This window comes from Eubalaena glacialis, chromosome 6, assembly GCF_028564815.1.
Source record: "Eubalaena glacialis isolate mEubGla1 chromosome 6, mEubGla1.1.hap2.+ XY, whole genome shotgun sequence".
In the NCBI taxonomy this organism is placed as follows: domain Eukaryota; kingdom Metazoa; phylum Chordata; class Mammalia; order Artiodactyla; family Balaenidae; genus Eubalaena; species Eubalaena glacialis.
The window spans coordinates 68,701,154-68,723,165 of NC_083721.1; the positions used below are offsets into that span (position 1 = coordinate 68,701,154).

Consider the following 22,012-nt stretch of genomic DNA (forward strand, 5'->3'; position numbering starts at 1 on the left):
AGCTGCTGCTTTAACCCCCTCCTGTCTGGGCGGGGAACAGATGCTTGAGGGGGGCCTACAGGCAGAGGCGGGGCCAAAACCAAAGCTGAACCCCAGGAACTGTACGAACAAAGAAGAGAAAGGGAAATTTCTCTGTGCAGCCTCAGAAGCAGTGGATTAAATCCCCACAATCAACTTGATAAACCCTGCATGTTTGGAATACAGGAATAGACAACGAATGTTCCCAAAATTGAGGTGGTGGACTTTGGAGCAACTGTAGACATGGGGTTTGCTTTCTGCGTCTGATTTGTTTTTTGGGTTTAGGTTTATCTTAGTTTAGTTTTTAGTGCTTGTTATCATTGGTGGATTTATTAGTTTGGTTACTCTCTTCCTTTTTATTTTATTTTTATTTAAAAAAATTTTTTTTCCTTTTTTCTCTTTTTGTGAGTGTGTGTGTATATGTTTCTTTCTGTGATTATTGTCGGTTTAGGTTTGCTTTTACCATTTGTCCTAGGGTTCTGTCTGTTCGTTTTTGTTGTTGTTGTTTGTTTTTGTTTGTTTTCTTTTTATCAGTGTGTGTGTGTATGTTTCTTTGTGTGATTTTGTCTGCATAGTTTTGCTTTTACCATTTGGTTTGGGGTTCTATCTGTTCATTTTTTTCTGTTGTTTTTTGTCCTTCCTTTTCTTCTGAGCCATGCGGCTGGCAGCGTCTTGGTGCTCTGGCCAGGTGTTAGGCCTGAGCCTCCGAGGTGGGAGAGCCAAGTCCAGGACACTGGACCACCAGAGACCTCCAGGCTCCACGTAATATCAATCAGCAAGAGCTCTCCCAGAGATCTCCATCTCAACACTAAGACCCAGCTCCATCCAACAGCCAGCAAGCTCCAGTGCTGGACGCCCAATGCCAAACAACTAGCAAGACAGGAACACAACCCCACTCGTTAGCAGAGAGGCTGCCTAAAGTCATAATAAGTTCACAGACACCCCAAAAAACACCACCAGACACGGCCCTGCCCACCAGAAGAACAAGATCCAGCCTTACCCAGCAGAACACAGGCACCAGTCCCCTCCACCAGGAAGCCTACCCAAGCCACTGAATGAACCTCACCCACTGGGGGCAGACACCAAAAATAACAGGAACTACGAACCTGCAGCCTGTGAAAAGGAGACCCCAAACACCGTAAGTTAAACAAAATGAGAAGACAGAGAAATATGCAGCAGATGAAGGAGCAAGGTAAAAACCCACGAGACCAAAGAAATGAAGAGGAAATAGGCAGTCTACCTGAAAAAGAATTCAGAGTAACGATAGTAAAGATGATCCAAAATCTCAGAAACAGAATGGAGAAAATAGAAGAAACGTTCAACAAGGACCTAGAAGAACTAAAGAGCAAACAAACAATGATGAACAACACAATAAATGAAATTAAAAATACTCTAGAATGAATCAATAACAGAATAACTGAGGCAGAAGAACAGATAAGTGACCTGGAAGATAGAATAGTGGAAATAACTGCCACAGAGCAGAATAAAGAAAAAAGAATGAAAAGAACTCAGGACAGTCTCAGAGAACTCTGGGACAACATTAAACACACCAACATTCGAATTATAGGGGTCCCAGAAGAAGAAGAGAAAAAGAAAGGGTCTGAGAAAATATTTGAAGAGATTATAGTTGAAAACTTCCATAACATGGGAAAGGAAAGAGTCAATCAAGTCCAGGAAGCACAGAGTCCCATATGGGATAAATCAAAGGAGAAACATGCCAAGACACATATTAATCAAACTACCAAAAATTAAATACAAAGAAAAAATATAAAAACAGCAAGGGAAAAGCAACAAACAACATACAAGGGAATCCCCATAAGGTTAACAGCTGATCTTTTAGCAAAAACTCTGCAAGCCAGAAGGGAAAGGCAAGACATATTTATAGTGATAAGGAAAAACCTACAACCAAGATTACTCTACCCAGCAAGGATCTCATTCAGATTCGATGGAGAAATTAAAAACTTTGCAGACAAGCAAAAGTTAAGAGAATTCAGCACCACCAAACCAGCTTTACAACAAATGCTAAAGGAATTTCCCTAGGCAGGAAACACAAGAGAAGGAAAAGACCTACAAAAAAACACATGCAAAACAATTAAGAAAATGGTAATAGGAACATACATGTCGATAATTACCTTAAAAGTAAATGGATTAAATGCTCCAACCAAAAGACACAGACCGGCTGAATGGATACAAAAACAAAACCCGTATATATTCTGCCTACAAGAGACCCACTTCAGACCTAGGGACACATACAGACTGAAAGTGAGGGGATGGAAAAAGATGTTCCATGCAAATGGAAATCAAAAGAAAGCTGGAATAGCAATACTCATATCAGACAAAATAGACTTTAAAATAAAGACTATTACAAGAGACAAAGAAGGACACTACATAACGATCAAGGGATCAATCCAAGAAAAAGATATAACAATTGTAAATATTTATGCACCCAACAGAGGAGCACCTCAATACATAAGACAAATGCTAACAGCCATAAAAGGGGAAATCGACAGTAACACAATCATAGTAGGGGACTTTAACACCCCACTTTCACCAATGGACAGATCATCCAAAATGAAAATAAATAAGGAAACACAAGCTTTAAATGACACATTAGACCAGATGGACTTAATTGATATTTATAGGACATTCCATCCAAAAACAACAGAATACACTTTCTTCTCAAGTGCACATGGAACATTCTCCAGGACAGATCATACCTCGGGTCACAAATCAAGACTCGGTAAATTTAAGAAAACTGAAATCATATCAAGTATCTTTTCCGACCACAATGCTATGAGACTAGATATCAATTACAGTAAAAAAAAAATTGTAAAATATACAAACACATGGAGGCTAAACAATATGCTACTAAATAACCAAGAGATCACTGAAGAAATCAAAGAGGAAATCAAAAAAATACCTAGAAACAAATGACAATGAAAACATGATGACCCAAAACCTATGAGATGCAGCAAAAGCAGTTCTAAGAGGGAAGTTTATAGCAATACAATCATACCTCAAGAAACAAGAAAAATCTTAAACAACCTAACCTTACACCTAGAGCAATCAGAGAAAGAAGAGCAAAAAAACCCCCAAAGTTAGCAGAAGGAAAGAAATCATAGAGATGAGAGCAGAGGAGGGGAGAAGAAGATGGCGGAAGAGTAAGACGCGGAGATCACCTTCCTTCCCACAGATACATTAGAAATACATCTACACGTGGAACTGCTCCTACAGAACACCCACTGAACGCTGGCAGAAAACGTCAGACCTCCCAAAAGGCAAGAAACTCCCCACGTACTTGGGTAGGGCAAAAGAAAAAAGAAATAACAGAGACAAAAGAATAGGGACGGGACCTGCACCTGTGGGAGGGAGCCGTGAAGGAGGAAAGGTTTCCACGCACTAGGAAGCCCCTTCGCGGGCAGAGACTGCGGGTGGCAGAGGGGGGAAGCTTCGGAGCCACGGAGGAGAGCGCAGCCACAGGGGTGCGGAGGGCAAAGCGGAGAGACTACCGCACAGAGGCTCGGCGCCGAGCAGCACTCAACAGCCCGAGAGGCTTGTCTGCTCACCCGCCGGGGTGGGCGGGGGCTGGGAGCTGAGGCTCGGGCTTTGGTCGGATCGCAGGGAGAGGACTGGGGTTGGCGGCGTGAACACAGCCTGAAGGGGTTAGTGCACCACAGCTAGCCGGGAGGGAGTCCGGGAAAAAGTCTGCAGCTGCCGAAGAGGAAAGAGACTTTTTCTTCCCTCTTTGTTTCCTGGTGCGCAAGGAGAGGGGACTCAGACCGCCGCGTAAACGAGCTCTAGAGACAGGCGCGAGCCGCGGCTATCAGCGCGGATCCCACAGCAACAGGGGCGCAGAGGGAAAAGTGGAGAGATTCCCGCACAGAGGAGCGGTGCCGACCTGCACTCACCAGCCCGAGAGGCTTGTCTGCTCACCCGCCGGGGCGGGCGGGGGCTGGGAGCTGAGGCTCGGGCTTTGGTCGGATCGCAGGGAGAGGACTGGGGTTGGCGGCGAGAACACAGCCTGAAGGGGTTAGCGCACCACAGCTGGCTGGGAGGGAGTCCGGGAAAAAGTCTGCAGCTGCCGAAGAGGCAAGAGACTTTTTCTTGCCTCTTTGTTTCGCGGCGTGCAAGGAGAGGGGATTCAGAGCGCCACCTAAACGAACTCCAGAGACGGGCGCGAGCCGCGGCGATCAGCGCGGACCCCAGAGACAGGCATGAGACGCTAAGGCTGCTGCTGCCGCCACCAAAAAGCCTGTGTGCGAGCACAGGTCACTCTCCACACCGCCCCTCCCGGGAGCCGGTGCAACCCGCCACAGCCAGGCTCCCGTGATCAGGGGACAACTTCCCCAGGAGAACGCACGGCGCGCCTCGGGCTGGTGCAACGTCACGCCGGCCTCTGCCGCCGCAGGCTCGCCCCACATCCGTATCCCACCCTCCCCCCGGCCTGAGTGAGCCAGAGCCGCCGAAGCAGCTGCTCCTTTAACCCCGTTCTGTCTCGGCGGGGAACAGACGCCCTCAGGCGACCAACACGCAGAGGTGGGTCCAAATCCAAAGCTGAACCCCGGGAGCTGTGCGAACAAAGAAGAGAAAGGGAAATCTCTCCCAGCAGCCTCAGAAGCAGCGGATTAAAACTTCACAAACAACTTGATGTGCCTGCATCTGTTGAATACCTGAATAGACAACGAATCATCACAAATTCAGGAGGTGGACTTTGGGAGCAGGATATATTAATTTTTCCCCTTTTCCTTTTTTTTTGAGTGTATATGTATATGCTTCTGGGTGAGATTTTGTCTGTATAGCTTTGCTTTATAATAGCTTTATTTTACTTCACTATATTTTATCCTCTTTCTTTCTTTCCTTCTATTTTTTCTCCCTTTTACTCCGAGCCGTGTGGATGAAAGGCTCTTGGTGCTCCAGCCAGGCATCAGGGCTGTGCCTCTGAGGTGGGAGAGCCAACTTCAGGACACTGGTCCACAAGAGACCTCCCAGCTCCACATAATACCAAACGGCGAAAATCTCTCAGAGATCTCCATCTCAACATCAAGACCCAGCTTCACTCAATGACCAGCAAGCTACAGTGCTGGACACCCTATGCCAAACAACTAGCAAAACAGGAACACAGCCCCATCCATTAGCAGAGAGGCTGCCTAAAATCATAATAAGGCCACAGACACCCCAAAATACACCACCAGACGTGGACGTGCCCACCAGAAAGACAAGATCCAGCCTCATCCACCAGAACACAGGCACTAGTTCCCTCCACCAGGAAGCCTACACAACCCACTGAACCATCCTTAGCCACTGGAGACAGATACCAAAAACAACGGGAACTACGAACCTGCAGCCTGTGAAAAGGAGACCCCAAACACAGTAAGATAAGCAAAATGAGATGACAGAAAAACACACAGCAGATGAAGGAGCAGGGTCAAAACACACCAGACCTAACAAATGAAGAGGAAATAGGTAGCCTACCTGAAAAAGAATTCAGAATAATGATAGTAAGGATGATCCAAAATCTTGGAAATAGAATAGACAAAATGCAAGAAACATTGAACAAGGACGTAGAAGAACTAAAGAGGAACCAAGCAATGATGAAAAACACAATAAATGAAATTAAAAATACTCTAGATGGGATCAATAGCAGAATAACTGAGGCAGAAGAACGGATAAGTGACCTGGAAGATAAAATGGTGGAAATAACTATTGCAGAGCAGGATAAAGAAAAAAGAATGAAAAGAACTGAGGACAGTCTCAGAGACCTCTGGGACAATGTTAAACGCACCAACATTCGCATTATAGGGGTCCCAGAAGAAGAAGAGAAAAAGAAAGGGACTGAGAAAATATTTGAAGAGATTATAGTTGAAAACTTCCCTAATATGGGAAAGGAAATAGTTAATCAAGTCTTGGAAGCACAGAGAGTCCCATACAGGATAAATCCAAGGAGAAACACACCAAGACACGTATTAATCAAACTGTCAAAAATTAAATATAAAGAAAACATATTAAAAGCAGCAAGGGAAAAACAACAAATAACACACAAGGGAATCCCCATAAAGTTAACAGCTGATCTTTCAGCAGAAACTCTGCAAGCCAGAAGGGAGTGGCAGGATATACTTAAAGTGATGAAGGAGAAAAACCTACAACCAAGATTAATCTACCCAGCAAGGATCTCATTCAGATTTGATGGAGAAATTAAAACCTTTACAGACAAGCAAAAGCTGAGAGAGTTCAGCACCACCAAACCAGCTTTACAACAAATGCTAAAGGAACGTCTCTAGGCAAGAAACAAAAGAGAAGGAAAACACCTACAATAACAAACCCAAAACATTTAAGAAAATGGGAATAGGAACATACATATCGATAATTACCTTAAATGTAAATGCTTTAAATGCTCCCACCAAAAGACACAGACTGGCTGAATGGATACAAAAACAACACCCATATATATGCTGTCTACAAGAGACCCACTTCAGACCTAGAGACACATACAGACTGAAAGTGAGGGGATGGAAAAAGATATTCCATGCAAATGGAAATCAAAAGAAAGCTGGAGTAGCAATTCTCATATCAGACAAAATAGACTTTAAAATAAAGACTATTACAAGAGACAAAGAAGGACACTACATAACAATCAAGGGATCGATCCAAGAGGAAGGTATAACAATTGTAAATATTTATGCACCCAACATAGGAGCACCTCAATACATAAGGCAAATACTAACAGCCATAAAAGGGGAAATCGACAGTAACACAATCATAGTAGGGGACTTTAACACCCCACTTTCACCAATGGACAGATCATCCAAAATGAAAATAAATAAGGAAACACAAGCCTTAAATGATACGTTAAACAAGATGGACTTAATTGATATTTATAGGACATTCCACCCAAAAACAACAGAATACACATTTTTCTCAAGTGCTCATGGAACATTCTCCAGGATAGATCATATCTTGGGTCACAAATCAAGCCTTGGTAAATTTAAGAAAATTGAAATCGTATCAAGTATCTTTTCCGACCACAATGCTATGAGACTAGATATCAATTACAGGAAAAGATCTGTAAAAAATACAAACACATGGAGGCTACACAATACACTACTTAATAACGAAGTGATCACTGAAGAAATCAAAGGGGAAATCAAAAAATACCTAGAAACAAATGACAATGGAGACACGACGATCCAAAACCTATGGGACGCAGCAAAAGCAGTGCTAAGAGGGAAGTTTATAGCAATAGAAGCCTACATCAAGAAACAGGAAACATCTCGAATAAACAACCTAACCTTGCACCTAAAGCAATTAGAGAAAGAAGAACAAAAAAACCCCAAAGCTAGCAGAAGGAAAGAAATCATAAAGATCAGGTCAGAAATAAATGAAAAAGAAATGAAGGAAACAATAGCAAAAATCAATGAAACTAAAAGCTGGTTCTTTGAGAAGATAAACAAAATTGATAAACCATTAGCCAGACTCATCAAGAGAAAAAGGGAGAAGACTCAAATCAATAGAATTAGAAATGAAAAAGGAGAAGTTACAACTGACACCGCAGAAATACAAACGATCATGAGAGATTACTACAAGCAACTCTATGCCAATAAAATGGACAACCTGGAAGAAATGGACAGATTCTTAGAAATGCACAACCTGCCGAGACTGAACCAGGAAGAAATAGAAAATACGAACAGACCAATCACAAGCACTGAAATTGAAACTGTGATTAAAAATCTTCCAACACACAAAAGCCCAGGACCAGATGGCTTCACAGGAGAATTCTATCAAACATTTAGAGAAGAGCTAACACCTATCCTTCTCAAACTCTTCCAAAATATTGCAGAGGGAGGAACCTCCCCAACTCATTCTACGAGGCCACCATCACCCTGATACCAAAACCAGACAAAGATGTCACAAAGAAAGAAAACTACAGGCCAATATCACTGATGAACATAGATGCAAAAATCCTCAACAAATTACTAGCAAACAGAATCCAACAGCACATTAAAAGGATCATACACCATGATCAAGTGGGGTTTATCCCAGGAATGCAAGGATTCTTCAATATACGCAAATCAATCAATGTGATACACCATATTAACAAATTGAAGGAGAAAAGCCATATGATCATCTCAATAGATGCAGAAAAAGCTTTCGACAAAATTCAACACCCATTTATGATAAAAGCCCTGCAGAAAGTAGGCATAGAGGGAACTTTCCTCAACATAATAAAGGCCATATATGACAAACCCACAGCCAACATTGTCCTCAATGGTGAAAAACTGAAACCATTTCCACTAAGATCAGGAACAAGACAAGGTTGCCCACTCTCACCACTATTATTCAACATAGTTTTGGAAGTGTTAGCCACAGCAATCAGAGAAGAAAAAGAAATAAAAGGAATCCAAATCGGAAAGAAGAAGTAAAGCTGTCACTGTTTGCAGATGACATGATACTATACATAGAGAATCCAAAAGATGCTACCAGAAAACTACTAGAGCTAATCAATGAATTTGGTAAAGTAGCAGGATACAAAATTAATGCACAGAAATCTCTTGCATTTCTATACACTAATGACGAAAAATCTGAAAGTGAAATTAAGAAAACACTCCCGTTTACCACTGCAACAAAAAGAATAAAATATCTAGGAATAAACCTACCTAAGGAGACAAAAGACCTGTATGCAGAAAATTATAGGACACTGATGAAAGAAATTAAAGATGATACAAATAGATGGAGAGATATACCATGTTCTTGGATTGGAAGAATCAACATTGTGAAAATGACTCTACTACCCAAAGCAATCTACAGGTTCAATGCAATCCCTATCAAACTACCACTGGCATTTTTCACAGAACTAGAACAAAAAATTTCACAATTTGTATGGAAACACAAAAGACCCCAAATAGCCAAAGCAATCTTGAGAACGAAAAATGGAGCTGGAGGAATCAGGCTCCCTGACTTCAGACTATATTACAAAGCTACAGTAATCAAGACAGTTTGGTACTGGCACAAAAACAGAAATATAGATCAATGGAACAGGATAGAAAGCCCAGAGATAAACCCACGCACATATGGTCACCTTATCTTTGATAAAGGAGGCAAGCATATACAGTGGAGAAAAGACAGCCTCTTCAATAAGTGGTGCTGGAAAATTGGACAGATACATGTAAAAGTATGAAATTAGAACACTCCTGGACACCATACACAAAAATAAACTCAAAATGGATTAAAGACCTAAGTGTAAGGCCAGACACTATCAAACTCTTAGAGGAAAACATAGGCAGAACACTCTATGACATAAATCACAGCAAGATTCTTTTTGACCCAGCTCCTAGAGAAATCGAAATAAAAACACAAATAAACAAATGGGACCTAATGAAACTTAAAAGCTTTTGCACAGCAATGGAAACCATAAACAAGACCAAAAGACAACCCTCAGAATGGGAGAAAATATTTGCAAATGAAGCAACTGACAAAGGATTAATCTCCAAGATTTACAAGCAGCTCATGCAGCTCAATAACAAAAAAACAAACAACCCAATCCAAAAATGGGCAGAAGACCTAAATAGACATTTCTCCAAAGAAGATATACAGATTGCCAACAGACACATGAAAGAATGCTCAACATCATTAATCATTAGAGAAATGCAAATCAAAAGTACAATGAGGTATCATCTCACACCAGTCAGATTGGCCATCATCAAAAAATCTAGAAACAATAAATGCTGGAGAGGGTGTGGAGAAAAGGGAACCCTCTTGCACTGTTGGTGGGAATGTAAATTGATACAGCCACTATGGAGAACAGTATGGAGGTTCCTTAAAAAACTACAAATAGAACTACCATACGACCCAGCAATCCCACTACTGGGCATATACCCTTAGAAAACCATAGTTCAAAAAGAGTCATGTACCAAAATGTTCATTGCAGCTCTATGTACAATAGCCAGGACATGGAAGCAACCTAAGTGTCCATCATCGGATGAATGGATAAAGAAGATGTGGCACATATATACAATGGAATATTACTCAGCCATAAAAAGAAATGAAATGGAGGTATTTGTAATGAGGTGGATGGAGTTAGAGTCTGTCATACAGAGTGAAGTAAGTCAGAAAGAGAAAAACAAATACAGTATGCTAACACATATATATGGAATCTAAGGAAAAAAAAAAAAAGGCCATGAAGAACCTAGTGGCAAGACGGGAATAAAGCCACAGACCTACTAGAGAATGCACTTGAGGATATGGAGAGGGGGAAGGGTGAGATGTGACAGGGTGAGAGAGTGTCATGGACATATATACACTACCAAATGTACAATAGATAGCTAGTGGGAAGCAGCCTCATAGCACAGGGAGATCAGCTCGGTGCTTTGTGACCACCTAGAGGGGTGGGATGGGGAGGGTGGGAGGGAGGGAGATGCAAGAGGGAAGAGATATGGGAACATATGTATATGTATAACTGATTCACTTTGTTATAAAGCAGAAACTAACACACCATTGTAAAGCAATTATACTTCAATAAAGATGTTTAAAAAAAAAAAGATGAGAGCAGAAATAAATGAAAAAGAAATGAAGGAAACAATAGCAAAGATCAATAAAACAAAAGCTGGTTCTTTGAGAAGATAAACAAAATTGATAAACCATTAGCCAGACTCATCAAGAAAAAAACAGAAAACTCAAATCAAAAGAATTAGAAATAAAAAACTAACAACTGACACTGCAGAAATACAAAGGATCATGAGAGACTACTACAAGCAACTATATGCCAATAAAATGGACAACCTGGAAGAAATGGACAAATTCTTAGAAAAGTACAACCTTCCAAGACTGAACCAGGAAGAAATAGAAAATATGAACAGACCAATCACAAGTAATGAAATTGAAACTGTGATTAAAAACCTTCCAACAAACAAAAGCCCAGGACCAGATGGCTTCACAGGTGAATTCTATCAAACTTATCCTTCTCACACTCTTCCAAAATATAGCAGAGGGAAGAACACTCCCAAACTCATTCCACGAGGCCACTATCACCCCAATACCAAAACCAGACAAAGATGTCACAAAAAAAGAAAACTACAGACCAATATCACTGATGAACACAGATGCAAAAATCCTCAACAAAATACGAGCAAACAGAATCCAACAGCACATTAAAAGGATCATACACCATGATCAAGTGGGGTTTATCCCAGGAATGCAAGGATTCTTCAATATATGCAAATCAATCAATGTGATACACCATATTAACAAACTGAAGGATAAAAAACATACGATAATCTCAATAGATGCAGAAAAAGCTTTCGACAAAATTCAACACCCACTTATGATAAAAACTCTCCAGAAAGTGGGCATAGAGGGAACCTACCTCAACCTAATAAAGCCCATATATGACAAATCCACAGCCAACATCATTCTCAATGGTGAAAAACTGAAACCATTTCTTCTAAGATCAGGAAAAAGACAAGGTTGCCCACTCTCACTACTATTATTCAACATAGTTTTGGAAGTTTTAGCCACAGCAATCAGAGAAGAAAAAGAAATAAAAGGAATCCAAATCAGAAAAGAAGAAGTAAAGCTGTCACTGTTTGCAGATGACATGATACTATACATAGAGAATCCTAAAGATGCTACCAGAAAACTACTAGAGCTAATCAATGAATTCGGTAAAGTAGCAGGATACAAAATTAATGCACAGAAATCTCTTGCATTCCTATACATTAATGATGAAAAATCTGAAAGAGAAATTAAGGAAACACTCCCATTTACCACTGCAACAAAAAGAATAAAATACCTAGGAATAAACCTACCTAAGGAGACAAAAGACCTGTATGCAGAAAACTATAAGACACTGATGAAAGAAATTAAAAACGATACAAACAGTTGGAGAGATATACCATGTTCTTGGATTGGAAGAATCAATATTGTGAAAATGACTATACTACCAAAGCAATCTACAGATTCAATGCAGTCCCTATCAAACTACCAATGCCATTTTCCACAGAACTAGAACAAAAAATTTCACAATTTGTATGGAAACACAAAAGACCCTGAAGAGCCAAAGCAATCTTGAGAAAGGAAAACGGAGCTGGAGGAACCAGGTTCCCTGACTTCAGACTATAGCACAAAGCTATAGTAATCAAGACAGTATGGTACTGGCACAAAAACAGAAATATAGATCAATGGAACAGGATAGAAAGCCCAGAGATAAACCCACGCACATATGGCCACCTTATCTTTGATAAAGGAGGCAAGAATATACAATGGAGAAAAGACAGCCTCTTCAATAAGTGGTGCTGGGAAAACTGGACAGCTACATGTAAAACAATGAAATTAGAACACTTCCTAACACCATACACAGAAATACACTCTAAATGGATTAAAAACTTCAATGTAAGGCCAGACACTATAAAACTCTTAGAGGAAAACATAGGCAGAACACTCTATGACATAAACCACAGCAAGATCCTTTTTGACCCACCTCCTAGAGATATGTGAATAAAAACAAAAATAAACAAATGGGACCTAATGAAACTTAAAAGCTTTTGCACAGCAAAGGAAACCATAAACAAGTCAAAAGACAACCCTCAGAATGGGAGAAAAGATTTGCAAATGAAGCAACTGAGAAAGGATTAATCTCCAAAATTTACAAGCAGCTCATGCAGCTCAGTATCAAAAAAAGAAACAACCCAATCCAAAAATGGGTAGAAGACCTAAATAGACATTTCTCCAAAGAAGATATACAGATTGCCAACAAACACATGAAAGGATGCTCAACATCACTAATCATTAGAGAAATGCAAATCAAAACCACAATGAGGTATCACCTCACATCGGTCAGAATGGCCACCATCAAAAAATCTACAAACAGTAAATGCTGGAGAGGGTGTGGAGAAAAGGGAGCCCTCTTGCACTGTTGGTGGGATTGTAAACTGATACAGCCACTATGGAGAACAGTATGGAGGCTCCTTAAAAAACTAAAAATAGAACTACCATATAACCCAGCAATCCCACTACTGGGCATATACCCTGAGAAAACCATAATTCAAAAAGAGACATGTATCACAATGTTCATTGCAGCACTATTCACAATACCCAGGACATGGAAGCAATCTAAGTGTCCATCAACAGATGAATGGATAAAGAAGATGTGGCACATATATAAAATGGAATGTTACTCAGCCATAAAAAGAAATGAAACTGAGAAATGAAACTTATTTGTACTGAGGTGGATGGACCTAGAGTCTGTCATACAGAGTGAAGTCAGAAAGAGAAAAATAAATACCGTATGCTAACGTATATATGGAATGTAAAAAAAAATGGTTTTGATGAACCTAGGGGCAGGACAGGAATAAAGATGCAGACGTAGAGAATGGACTTGAGGACACAGGGAGGGGGAAGGGTAAGCTGGGACGAAGTGAGAGAGTAGCACTGACATATATACACTACCAAATGTAAAATAGATAGCTAGTGGGAAGCAGCTGCATGGCACAGGGAGATCAGCTTGGTACTTTGTGACCACCTAGAGAGGTGGGATAGGGAAGGTGGGAGGGAGACGCAAGAGGGAGGGGATATGGGGATATATGTATACATATAGCTGATGCACTTTTTTATACAGCAGAAACTAACACAACATTGTAAAGCAATTATACTCCAATAAAGATGTTAAAAAAACAAAAAACAAGTGCAACAGGAAGAACTGGATGGGCTCAGTGGCAGAGGCTGGGCTTTCAGGCCAAGGAGAGCTGGTCCTCCTGCCTTACCAGCCTGTCCATCACACCAGTACCTGCTCCACTGGAACCTGAGTCATGGACTCAGACAGCAACTTCCTGCCTGGATTCTGGACACTTCTGTGTCCTCCTGGCCCTGTGCACTGAATCCTGTCTCTCGTCATTTTCTTTTTATTCACCATTTTAATTTGCTCTGTGGTCAAGTGGCCCTCTTTTTTTGTAGCTGATTTACTCCCTTTGATGTATATACTAAAGAATTTTTTATCTCTATACAAATACCATGATTAAGAAAGTATTATGAAAAGTACTGAAGGACTGTATAGATGAAAAGAATATAATTATTATTGCTTTTAAGTGGGGAATATTAAATAAAAGTGCTTTGAAGAAAACATAAAGCTTTCATAATGGTCTGAGCTATTCATGAGATGGAAATTCATTTTACAAAGGAGGAAGCTGAGATAGAGTGAAATCAAGTGATCTGACCAAGAACCCAGAGTTAGTTTGTGGCACAGCCAGAAAAGAAATCAAGTTCAACACAATTTCTATAGTTCATGCCGCTTTAACTGAACTGAATTATATCTAGCAAATATGCAAATATTTATTTACTGCTAGCATCCCTCAAAATGTCAATGGAGATGCTAGAAGTGGAATCTGTGACCCATATACTCTACCACTAAGTTAAATTCTCTGCCAACAATACTTCTCATACTCAAACCACTTTTTTGTCCATACTTTTGTATATCTTGCTCAATTTCACTCTTAAACTTTTTAAACTTATTTTTTTGAATTAAAAATATATCTGTCTTAGGTTTTCTATAAGAAATACCTAGACATTTTATCTACTTTATTAGCCTGAGAGTTGTTTAAATGCAAAACTATGTCTATTCCTTATATACCCAAAGCATCTCAAATGGAACTTAACATCCTATAGTGACTTACATTATTTCCCTTCATAATTCACAAAAGTTGTGAATCTGCTCTATCTCTGATGTGGCAGTAGGCCCAAATGTACATATAGCCAAGAACTCCTCCAAGGTGGAATTTCAGCCTTGCGGACTTATCACTCCTTGTATATTCTATATCCAAACTGATCTAATTGACATTTACAGAACATTACACACTACAACTGAGGAGTTCACATTCAGGTATACGGGGAGTCTTTGCTTTTGCATGGTACCATGTTAAATGAAATCTGTGTATGTCAAAAGCTTTACATGTCCCTAATATCCATGAGTTTCAGTTAAGACAGCACTGTGCAAAGTAAGGACTGCTTGTAATGGAACCTTCACCACTATAAAACATATGGAGTGCCATAAAACAAGTCTGAAAATACTTCAAAGGTCTGAAATGACAGAGTATGTTATCTGACATGACAGAATTAAATTAGAAACTGATAACAATAAAACATCAAGAAAACCCTCAAATATTTCGAAACTAAGCAACATACTTCTAAATGATCCATAGGTCAAAAAAAAAAAAAAAGTACATATAACATCCAGCATAATTCACCCAAGAAATACTTGTTGGAGTGAAATGAACCCAAATGTTTAGGTTGAAATATTTTGACTAGAGAGGATCTGAAGGAGCATATAGAAAGTGCACCTTTATTCTTCTTCACCATTGGAGCCACTGAGAAAAGCCTTGGGCCTAGAGAACAATACTTTCTTCCACTGCTGATTTAAGTAGAAGGTATGTTTTAGGAAAATGCTATGGAAATAAATGTCTATGGGTGATGCTCAAAACTGAGTAGTAAAACAGATCCTTCAAAAAGCATATTGTCATACAATATGCTTCAGTTCAGTCAGCACTTTAAAAATTTCAAATGTAGAGATTTTCTTTTTTTTGGTTGTAGCTTTAAAAATGTTTGAATCCATTACTCTAATTGTACTTTCAGCCAAATATTGCACACTTGAAAAAACAATGTGGAACATCGTCTCAAGAATTAACCTGTTTTGGCTACAAAACAAAAAACCCTAAACAAATACATATACCTTAGCTGCGTTGATGAAACATGTTTGCAATTGCCTCCCCAAAACCAGAAAATTCTCTGCAGCTGATGGAAGTAATTCATTGTAAAATTCCTCTGCATCTTCTCCTGGTTCCAAGCCCACACAGCAATGGCTGAAATAAGAGCACAAGTTTGTGATTAAGTTTGTGCTAATTATAAATTTTAGATGAATGCTAAAGCTTCTATAGACACGGTGCCTTAATGAGAATTTTTAGTATCTTTCTTTTGTTGCCAAGCCAATAAAGAACTTTTACAGGAAAATTAGTGTAACAACTTTCTTAACAAGTAACAAGTAACCAGTGGTGTGGATTTTGCCTGTACTTAGAGCTAGGACTTACATGTCCTAAAAACTTACTTGTCAGTCCTTCAGGAAACAAAATACACTTGGCTCACAATAAAGAGAAAGAGGCAAGTTTTCAGTGAAGGGGCTACACACACTCTAAAAACAATAGAATACCATTCAGGAGTAACATATGTGTTAACTGATACATTTTACACATCAGATAGCTGAAAACTAGCTAGGGTAGCATTAGTCTACAAGGGACAGATCATCAATTTTTTCCAATAGATCTACTTTCCTAAAATCTGCAAAATATCTGATTGCACATTCCCTACATCAGAAGAGGAGACAGCAAAAACTCTAGTAGGAACAGTTTACAATATACATTGAGAGAGAGAAGGTCATTTAGAGAAATGGGTCCTCTTGAAACCACACATAAAGTCACCCCCTGGATATGAAACGAGTATATTCAAAAGCCTCAATGGTAAGAACTATTTGTGCAGACTAATACCAAAAAAAGTCCCCAATCCAAGAATGGTCTCTATGTGTGTACTCTAATGAGTAAGTACCGATGTTAGAGGCTTGTGCAGACACTGATAAGCAAGAGTGACTACATACTGAGTACACTAAAAACTGACTAATGAGGAGGGGCAAGATGGCGGAAGAGTAAGACGCGGAGATCACCTTCCTTCCCACAGATACATGAGAAATACATCTACACGTGGAACTGCTCCTACAGAACACCCACTGAACGCTGGCAGAAGACGTCAGACCTCCCAAAAGGCAAGAAAATCCCCACGTACTTGGGTAGGGCAAAAGAAAAAAGAAATAACAGAGACAAAAGAATAGGGACGGGACCTGCACCAGTGGGAGGGAGCTGTGAAGGAGGAAAGGTTTCCACACACTAGGAAGCCCCTTCGTGGGCAGAGACTGCGGGTAGCAGAGGGGGGAAGCTTCAGAGCCACGGAGGAGAGCGCACCCACATTGGTGCGGAGGGCAAAGCGGAGATTCCCGCACAGAGGAGCGGTGCCGACCAGCACTCACCAGCCCGAGAGGCTTGTCTGCTCAGCCGCCGGGGCGGGCGGGGCCTGGGAGCTGGGGCTCGGGCTTCGGTGCTAGCCGGGAGGGAGTCCGGGAAAAAGACTGCAGCTGCCAAAGAGGCAAGAGAATTTTTCTTGCCTCTTTGTTTCGCGGCGCGCAAGGAGAGGGGATTCAGAGCGCCGCCTAAACGAGCTCCAGAGACGGGCGCGAGCCGCGGCTATCAGCGCGGATCCCACAGCAACAGGGACGCAGAGGGAAAAACGGAGAGATTCCCGCACAGAGGCTCGGCGCCGAGCAGCACTCACCAGCCCGAGAGGCTTGTCTGCTCACCCGCCGGGGCGGGCGGGGGCTGGGAGCTGAGGCTCGGGCTTCGGTCGGATCCCAGGGAGAGGACTGGGGTTGGCTGCGTGAACACAGCCTGAAGGGGCTAGCGCACCACAGCTAGCCGGGAGGGTGCCCGAGAAAAAGTCTGCAGCTGCCGAAGGGGCAAGAGACTTTTTCTTGCCTCTTTGTTTCGCGGCGTGCAAGGAGAGGGGATTCAGAGCGCCACCTAAACGAACTCCAGAGACGGGCGCGAGCCGCGGCTATCAGTGCGGACCCCAGAGACGGGCATGAGACGCTGAGGCTGCTGCTGCCGCCACCAAAAAGCCTGTGGGCGAGCACAGGTCATTCTCCACGCCGCCCCTCCCGGGAGCCTGTGCAGCCCGCCACGGCCAGGCGCCCGTAATCTGGGGACAACTTCCCCGGGAGAGCGCACGGCGCGCCTCAGGCTGCTGCAACGTCACACACCGGCTTCTGCCGCCGCAGGCTCGCCCCGCCTCCTCCGTACCGCTCCCTCCCCCCGGCCTGACTGAGCCAGAGCCCCCGAAGCAGCTGCTCCTTTAACCCCGTTCTGTCTGGGCGGGGAACAGACGCCCTCAGGCGACCTACATGTAGAGGCGGGTCCAAATCCAAAGCTGAACCCCGGCAGCTGTACGAACAAAGAAGAGAAAGGGAAATCTCTCCCAGCAGCCTCAGAAGCAGCGGATTAAAGCTCCACAAACAACTTGATGTGCCTGCATCTGTTGAATACCTGAATAGACAACGAATTATCCCAAATTTAGGAGGTGGACTTTGGGAGCAGGATATATTAACTTTTCCCCTTTTCCTTTTTTTGTGAGTGTATATGTGTATGCTTCTGGGTGAGATTTTGTCTGTATAGCTTTGCTCTCACCGTTAGTCCTAGGGTTAGGTCCGTCCGTTTTTTTTTTTTTTTTTTTTTTTTACTTAAAAAAATTTTTTTCCCCTAATAAATGTTTTCTTAATAATTTTTTCCTTATTTTCTATTTTTAAAAAATTAAAAAAAAATTTTTTTAATAAGTTTTTTCATATTTTTTATTTTAAAAAAATTAAAAAATTTTTTTTCTTAATAAATTTTTTCTTATTCTTAGTATAAAAAATTAATAAATCTATTTTTAAAAATTAAAAAAAATTTTTCTTAATAAATTTATTCTTAATAATTTTTTTCTTATTTTTTTATTATAATTGCTTTATTTTAATTTCTTTTATCCTTTTTCTTTCTTTCTTTACATTTTTTCTCCCTTTTATTCTGAGCCGTGTGGATGAAAGGCTCTTGGTGCTCCAGCCAGGCATCAGGGCTGTGCCTCTGAGGTGGAAGAGCCAACTTCAGGACACTGGTCCACAAGAGACCTCCCAGCTCCACGTAATACCAAATGGCGAAAATCTCTCAGAGATCTCCATCTCAACATCAAGACCCAGCTTCACTCAACGACCAGCAAGCTACAGTGCGGGACACCCTATGCCAAACAACTAGCAAGACAGGAACACAGCCCCATCCATTAACAGAGAGACTGCCTAAAATCATAATAAGGCCACAGACACCCCAAAACACACCACCAGACGTGGACGAGCCCACCAGAAAGACAACATCCAGCCTCATCCACCAGAACACAGGCACTAGTTCCCTCCACCAGGAAACCTACACAACCCACTGAACCAACCTTAGCCACTGGGGACAGATACCAAAAACAACGGGAACCACGAACCTGCAGCCTGTGAAAAGGAGACCCCAAACACAGCAAGATAAGCAAAATGAGAAGACAGAAAAACACACAGCAGATGAAGGAGCAGGGTCAAAACACACCAGACCTAACAAATGAAGAGGAAATAGGTAGTCTACCTGAAAAAGAATTCAGAATAATGATAGTAAGGATGATCCAAAATCTTGGAAATAGAATAGACAAAATGCAAGAAACATTGAACAAGGATGTAGAAGAACTAAAGAGGAACCAAGCAACGATGAAAAGCACTATAAATGAAATTAAAAATACTCTAGATGGGATCAATAGCAGAATAACTGAGGCAGAAGAACGGATAAGTGACCTGGAAGATAAAATGGTGGAAATAACTACTGCAGAGCAGAATAAAGAAAAAAGAATGAAAAGAACTGAGGACAGTCTCAGAGACCTCTGGGACAACATTAAACGCACCAACATTCGAATTATAGGGGTCCCAGAAGAAGAAGAGAAAAAGAAAGGGACTGAGAAAATATTTGAAGAGATTATAGTTGAAAACTTCCCTAATATGGGAAAGGAAATAGTTAATCAAGTCCTGGAAGCACAGAGAGTCCCATACAGGATAAATCCAAGGAGAAACACACCAAGACACATATTAATCAAACTATCAAAAATTAAATATAAAGAAAACATATTAAAAGCAAGGGAAAAACAACAAATAACACACAAGGGCATCCCCATAAGGTTAACAGCTGATCTTTCAGCAGAAACTCTGCAAGCCAGAAGGGAGTGGCAGGATATACTTAAAGTGATGAAGGAGAAAAACCTACAACCAAGATTACTCTACCCAGCAAGGATCTCATTCAGATTTGATGGAGAAATTAAAACCTTTACAGACAAGCAAAAGCTGAGAGAGTTCAGCACCACCAAACCAGCTTTACAACAAATGCTAAAGGAACTTCTCTAGGCAAGAAACACAAGAGAAGGAAAACACCTACAATAACAAACCCAAAACATTTAAGAAAATGGGAATAGGAACATACATATAGATAATTACCTTAAATGTAAATGGATTAAATGCTCCCACCAAAAGACACAGACTGGCTGAATGGATACAAAAACAAGACCCATATATATGCTGTCTACAAGAGACCCACTTCAGACCTAGGGACACATACAGACTGAAAGTGAGGGGATCGAAAAAGATATTCCATGCAAATGGAAATCAAAAGAAAGCTGGAGTAGCAATTCTCATATCAGACAAAATAGACTTTAAAATAAAGACTATTACAAGAGACAAAGAAGGACACTATATAATGATCAAGGGATCGATCCAAGAGGAAGGTATAACAATTGTAAATATTTATGAACCCAACATAGGAGCACCACAATACATAAGGCAAATACTAACAGCCATAAAAGGGGAAATCGACAGCAACACAATCATAGTAGGGGACTTTAACACCCCACTTTCACCAATGGACAGATCATCCAAAATGAAAATAAATAAGGAAACACAAGCCTTAAATGATACGTTAAACAAGATGGACTTAATTGATATTTATAGGACATTCCACCCAAAAACAACAGAATACACATTTTTCTCAAGTGCTCATGGAACATTCTCCAGGATAGATCATATCTTGGGTCACAAATCAAGCCTTGGTAAATTTAAGAAAATTGAAATCGTATCAAGTATCTTTTCCGACCACAATGCTATGAGACTAGATATCAATTACAGGAAAAGATCTGTAAAAAATACAAACACATGGAGGCTACACAATACACTACTTAATAACGAAGTGATCACTGAAGAAATCAAAGGGGAAATCAAAAAATACCTAGAAACAAATGACAATGGAGACACGACGATCCAAAACCTATGGGACGCAGCAAAAGCAGTGCTAAGAGGGAAGTTTATAGCAATAGAAGCCTACATCAAGAAACAGGAAACATCTCGAATAAACAACCTAACCTTGCACCTAAAGCAATTAGAGAAAGAAGAACAAAAAAACCCCAAAGCTAGCAGAAGGAAAGAAATCATAAAGACCAGATCAGAAATAAATGAAAAAGAAATGAAGGAAACAATAGCAAAAATCAATGAAACTAAAAGCTGGTTCTTTGAGAAGATAAACAAAATTGATAAACCATTAGCCAGACTCATCAAAAGAAAAAGGGAGAAGACTCAAATTAATAGAATTAGAAATGAAAAAGGAGAAGTAACGACTGACACTGCAGAAATACAAACGATCATGAGAGATTACTACAAGCAACTCTATGCCAATAAAATGGACAACCTGGAAGAAATGGACAGATTCTTAGAAATGCACAACCTGCCGAGACTGAACCAGGAAGAAATAGAAAATACGAACAGACCAATCACAAGCACTGAAATTGAAACTGTGATTAAAAATCTTCCAACACACAAAAGCCCAGGACCAGATGGCTTCACAGGAGAATTCTATCAAACATTTAGAGAAGAGCTAACACCTATCCTTCTCAAACTCTTCCAAAATATTGCAGAGGGAGGAACACTCCCCAACTCATTCTACGAGGCCACCATCACCCTGATACCAAAACCAGACAAAGATGTCACAAAGAAAGAAAATTACAGGCCAATATCACTGATGAACATAGATGCAAAAATCCTCAACAAAATACTAGCAAACAGAATCCAACAGCACATTAAAAGGATTATACACCATGATCAAGTGGGGTTTATTCCAGGAATGCAAGGATTCTTCAATATACGCAAATCAATCAACGTGATACATCATATTAACAAATTGAAGGAGAAAAACCATATGATCATCTCAATAGATGCAGAGAAAGCTTTCGACAAAATTCAACACCCATTTATGATAAAAGTCCTGCAGAAAGCAGGCATAGAGGGAACTTTCCTCAACATAATAAAGGCCGTATATGACAAACC

At 40.7% G+C, this 22,012-nt stretch overlaps 1 protein-coding gene across 3 annotated transcripts in view; it reads right to left on the minus strand.

Moving 5' to 3' along the window:
- Positions 1–22,012, minus strand: part of IQCB1 (IQ motif containing B1) — a 61,972-nt gene that overhangs the window by 31,097 nt on the left and 8,863 nt on the right. For all 3 annotated transcript variants that reach the window (XM_061194227.1, XM_061194223.1, XM_061194224.1), the window contains exon 5: positions 15,728–15,857. In XM_061194227.1, coding sequence (XP_061050210.1) covers positions 15,728–15,857 — 130 coding nt within the window. The remainder of the gene's footprint in view (positions 1–15,727; positions 15,858–22,012) is intronic.